The 10,000-nt window shown below is 35.1% G+C and overlaps 2 protein-coding genes across 2 annotated transcripts in view; both read left to right on the top strand.

Annotated features, from left to right (window-relative positions):
* LOC125031115 overlaps window positions 1-2,205 on the top strand; it is a 2,346-nt gene extending 141 nt beyond the window's left edge. The window contains exons 2-3 of the mRNA XM_047621621.1: window positions 669-773; window positions 1,663-2,205. Coding sequence (XP_047477577.1) covers window positions 671-773; window positions 1,663-2,072 — 513 coding nt within the window. The 5' untranslated portion in view covers window positions 669-670 and the 3' untranslated portion in view covers window positions 2,073-2,205. The remainder of the gene's footprint in view (window positions 1-668; window positions 774-1,662) is intronic.
* Window positions 2,206-7,492: 5,287 nt separating this feature from the next.
* LOC125031068 lies at window positions 7,493-9,897 on the top strand. Its single transcript, XM_047621538.1, has 3 exons — window positions 7,493-7,509; window positions 8,329-8,433; window positions 9,419-9,897. The coding sequence occupies exons 2-3, from the start codon at window positions 8,331-8,333 to the stop codon at window positions 9,826-9,828; spliced, it is 513 nt and encodes a 170-aa protein (XP_047477494.1). The 5' UTR covers window positions 7,493-7,509; window positions 8,329-8,330; the 3' UTR covers window positions 9,829-9,897.
* Window positions 9,898-10,000: the final 103 nt, after the last annotated feature.

The following is a 10,000-nucleotide window of genomic DNA, read 5'->3' as shown; positions in this document are numbered from 1 at the left end:
AAACAATTTATAATCAGCATCATGTTAGTAATTCAAATATTCTATAACACTGTAACACTTCACGTGATGTTATGAACAAAATGATGTGAAAGTAGTATATGAAAAAAAATCGGGGAACATCTTTAATGCCAATTAAAGTATGGCGAGCGAACGGACCGTGGATCAGTAAAGAAATGTGGTTATAGTGAGAATCAGTTGCGATCATGATCAAGCAAATAGAATTTGGAATGTTGATAATAGATTGTACAAACATGGGCATTTGAAATATTATGCTGATAAATGATAAATGGATTAAAAGTAAACGACCGTTTATGGCCAAACACAGACAATGAAACAAGTATTCTTCACTCGAGAGCTGACCTTTTATCAACACTTCCTTGTCTTGGTTACTTTGAACGCCAAGACAAGGAAGTATATATAAATTTACACACACACACACACATATATATATATGTATGTATATATATATTCAAATACATCGGTGTGTGTGTCTGGTTGTATATGAATGTGCATGTACGTAAAAAAGATAAGAGAGTGAGCGAGAGACAGAGAGAGGAGGAGGGATATGGAAGTTTAAAAATACATTTTTGTTTCACTCTCTTCATGTGACAAGTATTGATGAACCGCTTATCTCGCACAGAGATACTAAAACCGTTTTGCTATTACAGCCATGAAGTTCGTGCTGATTGCTTGCTTGGGAAGCCTCGTCTTGGCACAAGACCTGCAGGGCCCAGGGCCCTTCGTCAGGGACCTGCGAGCTGACGTGCTAAGAGGTATGTCAATTTTTTTTTCTCAATATGTATATATATATATGTATGTATATATATATTCATATATGCATTTATATCAATATATATATGTATGAATATATATTCATATATGTATATCAACATACATATATATTTATGTATATAAATATGTATATATGTATGTATCTATATGTATATACATATATAAACATATGCATATATATTTATTTATACATATATAAATCTATATATGTAACTACATATATACATGTATGTATAAGAATATATGTGTATTCATGTATGTATATGTACCTATACATCTATATCTATATATTATATATAAATATACATATATATACACATATATGTGTATATATGTATACACACACAAACACACACATATATATACATACATATATATGTATATATGTTTATATATGTATGTATGTATATGCATGTATGTATATTTATATACATAAACATACATATATGTGTTTATATGTATGTATATGTATGTATATATTATGTATGTATATGTATGTATATATTATGTATGTGTGTATGTATATATATGTATATATAGAGGTAGATATAAATATATAAGTATTTATATGTATTTATATATACAACATATTTATACATATATACCTATACATACATATATATTCATATATAGAGACACGCACAAATATATGAATATAGATATATATGCATACATAAATACATATGTATATATATGTATATATATACATTTATGCAAATCCGCACATACGCGCGCGGGCGATGCTCGTGTGCACAGATGCACACAAACCTGCATGTAGCTATTTGTATGGAAATATATGTATATATATATACACATGTGTGTGTGTGTGTGTGCACGTATTATTTACCTCACCACTTTTTCTTCCAACAGACTTCCCAGAACTTTGCTTCTCTTCAACAAACTTCCGGCTCTTCTTGGAAAATCAGTCATGGAGCTTGTTCCCCTTCTGTGGAAAAGCTGAGTGCATCAAGGAAGGTACGCAGTTCGTTGAGCGCGTCCATGACTGCGGGCCTCAGCCCAAGAATGGTGAAGCATGCACGATTTCCAACCTAGCTGAGCTTCAGCGAAACGACACAATCCTCGAATACCCAGCGTGTTGCCCAAAATATGTGTGCCCTGATGGAGTCACCCTTCAATATCCTACCCAGGAGGAGATCCAGGCTGAGATTCAGAAGCAAAATCAAGCCGCTTTGCAGGCAGCCAAGGAGGCCGCAGCAGCAAGGGAAGCGGCAGGACCACAGGCAGCAGCAGGACCTCAAGCAGCAGCAGGGACTGCTTAAGTTACTTCAGAAAGACGAGTCAAACTGTTATAGTTATTTAGAAAATATACAAATTGTACCACCAATGCACTGGGGTGAGTTCACATCCTAAGCCTTAGGGAAAATAGAGACTGTCACTTTGAGTTATAATATCTACAAGAATATTCATTGTCCACATTCCGTATGAACATGGAAAACAAATTTCACTAGGAGGAGTTTATATATATATATAAGTATATGAATGAATAAATGAATATACATATATATATATGCACACACGCATATATACACATACATACATAAATATGTATATACATATACGTATATACCTAGGTATACTGTAAATATATATATATAACAATATATATATATGTAACAACATATGTGTATATATACACACATACATGTGTGTATCTGTGTGTGTTTGTGTTTCTGTGAGTGTATTTGTTTATGTATATGCATATATATATATTCCTGTTATTAAAATATTTCTGAAGCTGAAACGATTAACGTTCTTTTATTAAGATTCGGACCTTATAAAGATTTTTGAAATAAAAATCAAATGAACAAATATAAATATACACATACATATATATGTATATATTTGTACGTATACACACACACACACACACACACACATATATATGTGTGTGTGTGCCTTTATGTATATATATATACATATATATATATATATATATATATATAAGCATGTATGTATTCATATGTATGTATGTATATACGAGTATATATATATAAATATATATATATACATATATATATATATATATATATATATATATGTCTGAGTGTGTGTGTGCGTGACTTTGCCTGTGTTTACATATATGCATATATATACCTATATATATATATATATATATATATATATATATATGTATACACATATAAATATATATCTATACATCTATTTATCTCTCTATCTACCTATCTATCTCTCTCTCTATATATACACGTTAATACATATATATATATATAGATTGATAGATAGATAGATACAGAGATAGATACACACACATTCACATATATGTGTGTGTGTGTGTGTGGGTGTGTGTATGTGTGTGTGCGTGCGTGCGTGTCTTTTTATCATTTCCCTAAATGTAAATAAATAAGTATATACATATATATATATATATATATATGCACATATATACACAAAATTAAACACATGCATATATACATACATATGCATAAATATATGTATATGCATATGCATAATATATATATATACACAAAAACATATATATATATACATGTATATATATGTATATATACATATATATGTATATATATGTATATATACACATATATGTATATATATACATATATATGCATATATTTGTATGTGTGAGTGTGTGTGTGTTTATGTACATGATATATTCCTGATATTAATATAATTTTAAAGGCGAAACCATGAGAGGTAATTCATGGTTTGAAATATATAATATTTCGTGTTACCGCCACCAGCTTGGCGACCGCTGTCAAGTCTAGTGGTATTCAAGCTTCTAACACCGCCGTTAATTGGCGTCCGTCTGTACAGCGCAATCGCTCCCATGTCGTAATTGCTTGGGCATATGCGGATTGCAGGTATGGTCTTGGTGGAAGTCTGCCCATGGCTGCCCAAACATTCTCAATGGGATTGAGATCTGGCGATTTGGGTGGATTGATACAGCGTAATCTCGGAAATCACGCCTTCACAACATTGCTCGTGTAGATGGTGCTGGACAAGGTAAAATGCATCTGGCTCAGAAAGCACCATGGTAGAAACATCTCGCCCAGGATTTCTACGTAGGCATACCCTGTAATTCTACCAGACCATTCATCTGTCAACTTCCCGCTGCTGTGCATCCACTCAAGCAGACCAGTGGTTTCTGACAGTCCCATCGGATGTTGCCAGCAGAGCAAAAGGGGTCTGCATCCCCTTCAGTAGTTATGGATGTTGTAAGAAAAAACAACAACAACTAAATAACTAAGAAGAAAATAATTTATGGTAAGGGGATGTGGTAACTAACCACCGGTCACTTCTGGCCTTCTCTCTTGTGGAACCAGTTGTTTCGTGTAGTTGGATCCACAGAGACATGGTTAGCTTCGAAATGCCTTATCTTAATATTTGGCTCTTGATAGTCCCTCAGAGTAAAGCATAATTATGACGTTACTAATGGTATATGAAGTCTCCATTCCTAATATTCCTATGAAACGAGGCCTTAGCCATGTCAACTCTGAAACACCATTCACATTACAAAGCTTCATCTGTTCCGAGCTGTGAAAACAACCCCGAGCGATCGTTTCGGTTTCATCTACTCCTAAATAAAGATACTTTTACAGCGAGTGTACATATATGTGCATATTTAGGTATATACATGTATATATGTACATGTAAATATATATACACACACGTGCGTGTGTGTCTGTGCGTGTATGTGAGTGTGTGAGTGTGTGTTTGTTTATGTGTGTATGTGTGTGTGTGTATATTCATATATGTATGAGTATACATATTTCATATATATTTATAATTATACATATGTATATGTACTTATCTATATATATCAATATATCTATATATCTACATATATACAAATATATGTATATAAATACATATAAACATACACAGACAAATACATACTCACACACACACACACATATATATATATATATACATATCTACACACATACATATATATACATATATATTTACATATATACACATATATATTTACATATATACACATATATATTTACATATATATGCATATATATTTACATATATATACATATATATGTGTATGTGTGTCCGTGTGTTTGTGTGGATCAACCTGATACAACTGCTCAAAATACTCAGCCCAACGCCCCCGCACACGTCAGGATCTGGGATTATCTGGCCACTTGCTGAGCGGACTGCAGTCGTCTGTGAGGAGGGCTTGGAGTTCAGCTTTCTCATGGCTTGGTAAACAGGACGAAGGTCATTTACTAGGAAATGGCTTTCGACCTCCTCTGCAAGATTCCTGATAAACTGTTCCTTATCCCTTCTCAACAGTGACCTAGTCCTGCGTACCAGAGAACGGTGCAAGTTGCGATCCCCTGACAACCAAACCACACGACAAGCATCTGTGGCTTCCGATGTCTCCTGCGAGATGAAATTCTGTTTTGCTCTTGGGCATTCACCAATCTATTCTTGGACTGCATTAAGCGCTTCACGCTTGAAGGTTTCCCACAGAAGAACAGGGACCGTCAGGGCCTTGAGTGCTGTGAAACGACCAAAGATAGCCTTGGCAAACTCCTGGGCACACCCCTTCAATCTGTCCACATGATCCACCCTAAGGTGTTCTTTGGAGCGACAGGGGGTTCTAAAGTGGACCCGGAGAGTAGACAACTAATCTATGATCAGTTCCACAGAACTCGGCGCTCCGATACACCCTGCCGTTCTGGAGGATCCTCCATTAAGTGCTAACAAGGATGTGGTCGATCTCCTTGGCCATATTACCCGTATCGCCGTACCAAGTCCAATGATGTGGGTCAGAACGCTGATACCAGGAGTCAGAAATCCTCACTTTCTGGGACCTAGCAACATCGTGGAAAAATAGGCTATTTTGACTGAGCGATGAGGACCGACAGACATCTCGTAGCAAGCTTGATCGCAGCCAGATGCCGCATTGAAGTCACACAGAACAATAAGCATATCATGCCAAGGACAGCTGTCTGTCACAGATGCATGTTTGGAGTAAAACATCTCTGTCACATCAAGTGTATACGCATTCGTAGGAGCGTACACAGCAGTAAGAGACATGAAGCCAAATGTAAGCTTCAGTCTCAATACCATAATACACTCATCGACTGGATTGACCTCTACTACCGAGGATTGAAGTCTGCTGGAGATGGCTATGGCTACTCCCTGGAGATGGTAGCCATCGCTGTGGCCCGACCAGTAATAAGTGTAGGCACCCACACGAGTGTGCCGCTGCCAGGTCTTCTCACCTCCGGGAGAGCAGCCACCTCAACTCTCAGCTGCATCAGTTCCCTCGACAGTAGTGGTAACCGATCGTCCTGTCTCAAGGAACGGACGTTCCAAGCCCCCACCCTAACATAACCTCGGGCAGTCACTCCAGGTGGACGCCACCTCTGCCAGGGGTTTGGCTGGCTGCAGCTCCCATAATCCACCTGCGGGGTTCCCGTATGCTTTGCCCACAAGCCTCACGCCAATTTGGCGTATTACAACTAGGACAATTAAACATATATTCTATGCTTGAACATAAGTCTGAAGGAAAAGATTCTCTCTGCTTTAGAAAAGTGCTGATAGTATGGTTATTCGTGAAAACTAAATTGGATTTTATCTGGGGGAATTGATATTTGAGTAACTCACGTAATTGTTTTGAACGCAAAAACTTAATCGTCCAAAATACGGTAATTTGATGTATTTCTGGCAAATCATTATTTAAGAATAACATCAGGGTTTTCTGAAACATACTGCCTAGGTATCCATTTTTCAAAGGAATTTAATAAGAACTTCATTTTTATTTTTATAAAAAAAATTGTTGATTAGGTGGATATGCTATTAAGGTGAATATGCTATGTGGTGCGCAGCTCAAATATGCATTCCCGAACATATAAAAGAAGGCGACCGTTTTCGTTGGTGATAAGCGTATCAAGAAAGAGAAGTTATTTATATTCATTTGTGTATGTGTGTTTATGTATATATATATAAGCATATATATATATGTGTGTGTGTATATATAAACATGTATATATATATATATATATGTGTATATATAAACATATATATATATGTATATATAAACATATATATGTATATATAAACATATATTGGTGTGGGTCTGGGTGTGATTGTGTATGTATATATATGTATATATATGTAAATATACATATATATATATATATATATATGTACACACAAATACGCACACACATTTGTATATACGTATATACATGTATATATTTATACATGTACTTATTTATATATATGTATATATATATATATATATATATATATATATATATGTGTGTGTGTGTGTATACATATATATACAAGCATATATATATATATATATATATATATATGCATGCGAGCGCGCGTGTGTTGATACATCGACACGCGCATACACACACGTATTGTCAGAGAGAATGCTACCAGATATTGAATTTGCGCTAATATTTGAAGGAGAAAAAATTAGCAATGCTTTTGACATACAATGCAATTCTAAAAGAACAGTTTCTTAAGAACTATATTTTGTGAGAAGCTATTCATCAATTGGTAAAGTACATAACGAATGACAAAGTAAAATAAAGTACGAATATAAAGTTCTAAATGGAATCTCAAACACGCATGCGCAGGAGGAACGTCCATGGGGTTCGCGCAAATAAAAGGCGCGGTTACCTCGACGAGGTTCACATCAAGTATTTTCAGTTGGTGTGATCATATTCGCTCCAGGTAAGTGAACAAGTGGAAAATATTTAAGTTTCAATGTTTACAAACATTTCCATTTCCATTTCCCTTCTAAGGGAATGTACTCTGAAAACAATTTATAATCAGCATCATGTTAGTAATTCAAATATTCTATAACACTGTAACTCTTCACATGATGTCATGAACAAAATGATGTGAAAGTAGTATATGAAAAAAAATCGGGGAACATCTTTAATGCCAATTAAAGTATGGCGAGCGAACGGACCGTGGATCAGTAAAGAAATGTGGTTATAGTGAGAATCAGTTGCGATCATGATCAAGCAAATAGAATTTGGAATGTTGATAATAGATTGTACAAACATGGGCATTTGAAATATTATGCTGATAAATGATAAATGGATTAAAAGTAAACGACCATTTATGGCCAAACACAGACAATGAAACAAGTATTCTTCACTCGAGAGCTGACCTTTTATCCACACTTCCTTGTCTTGGTTACTTTGAACGCCAAGACAAGGAAGTATATATAAATTTACACACACACACACACACACACACATATATATATATATATATATATGTGTGTGTGTGTGTATGTGTATATTGATATGTATGTATATATATATATATATATATATATATATTCAAATACATCGGTGTGTGTGTCTGGTTGTATATGAATGTGCATGTACGTAAAAAAGATAAGAGAGTGAGCGAGAGACAGAGAGAGGAGGAGGGATATGGAAGTTTAAAAATACATTTTTGTTTCACTCTCTTCATGTGACAAGTATTGATGAACCGCTTATCTCGCACAGAGATACTAAAACCGTTTTGCTATTACAGCCATGAAGTTCGTGCTGATTGCTTGCTTGGGAAGCCTCGTCTTGGCACAAGACCTACAGGGCCCAGGGCCCTTCGTCAGGGACCTGCGAGCTGACGTGCTAAGAGGTATGTAAAAAAAATGTCTTAATATATATATATATATATATATATATAAATATATGTATATATATATTCATATATGTATGTATATCAATATTTATATGTATAAGTATTCATAGATGCATGTATATCAATATATGATTTATGTATATGTAAATATGTATATATCTATATACATATATACATATATGTACATACATATATATTTATATAAATATACATATATATGTAGCTATACATATATATGTATATATAAAAATATGTATATATGTATGTATAAGAATATGTATATATGTATGTATATATGTACCTATACATATATACACAAACACACATATATATACATACATATATATGTATGTTTATAAATGTATGTATCCATATTCATATATATATATACACATATACATACTTTTGTATGTTTATATGTATGTATATGTATATATATTATGTATTTGTGTATTTATATATGTATATATAGAGGTAGATATAGATATATAAGTATATATATTTATATATACATATATATTTATACTATATACATATACATAGATATATGTTCATATATAGAAACACATATAAATATAGATATATATACATTCATATATACATATGTATATATATATATCTTTTTTTTGCACCATCACCGATGCGGTGCTTGACGAACTACTTGCTGCCATGTTGACTGCGTCAACTGGGGTGGCTCACCAATGATCCTTCCTCAGGGGAGTAGTTGTTTAGGAAATCCTGGTTGGTGGTTCTCAACTCAACATCATATCTACGATAGACTCACCTACTACCGTATCTAGGATTGATTTACCTAAATTCATGCAAATCCGCACTTACGCACGCGGGCGATGCTCGTGTGCACGGATGCACACACCCGCATGTAGCTATTTGTGTGTGCACTCGCACGGATATATATGAGTATATATGTACATGTGTGTGTGTGTGTGCGTATTATTTACCTCACCACTTTTTCTTCCAACAGACTTCCCAGAACTTTGCTTCTCTTCAACAAACTTCCGGCTCTTCTTGGAAAATCAGTCATGGAGCTTGTTCCCCTTCTGTGGAAAAGCTGAATGCATCAAGGAAGGTACGCAGTTCGTTGAGCGCGTCCATGACTGCGGGCCTCAGCCCAAGAATGGTGAAGCATGCACGATTTCCAACCTAGCTGAGCTTCAGCGAAACGACACAATCCTCGAATACCCAGCGTGTTGCCCAAAATATGTGTGCCCTGATGGAGTCACCCTTCAATATCCTACCCAGGAGGAGATCCAGGCTGAGATTCAGAAGCAAAATCAAGCCGCTTTGCAGGCAGCCAAGGAGGCCGCAGCAGCAAGGGAAGCGGCAGGACCACAGGCAGCAGCAGGACCTCAAGCAGCAGCAGGGACTGCTTAAGTTACTTCAGAAAGACGAGTCAAACTGTTATAGTTATTTAGAAAATATACAAATTGTACCACCAATGCACTGGGGTGAGTTCACATCCTAAGCCTTAGGGAAAATAGAGACTGTCACTTTGAGTTATAATATCTACAAGAATATTCATTGTCCACATTCCGTATGAACATGG

The sequence above is a fragment of the Penaeus chinensis genome, chromosome 12 (assembly GCF_019202785.1).
Source record: "Penaeus chinensis breed Huanghai No. 1 chromosome 12, ASM1920278v2, whole genome shotgun sequence".
NCBI classification, from domain to species: Eukaryota; Metazoa; Arthropoda; class Malacostraca; order Decapoda; family Penaeidae; genus Penaeus; species Penaeus chinensis.
The sequence above is the reverse complement of the archived record's forward strand: the minus strand, read 5'-3'. Positions and strand labels throughout refer to the sequence as shown.

What these genes read in the sequence shown, in the direction of transcription:
- LOC125031068 (XM_047621538.1), top strand. Translation starts at nt 8,331, where the DNA reads ATGAAGTTCGTGCTGATTGCTTGCTTGGGAAGCCTCGTCTTGGCACAA. An exon ending in GCGAGCTGACGTGCTAAGAG is followed by an intron (nt 8,434 to 9,418) that starts GTATGTAAAAAA and finishes TTCTTCCAACAG; the next exon opens with ACTTCCCAGAACTTTGCTTC.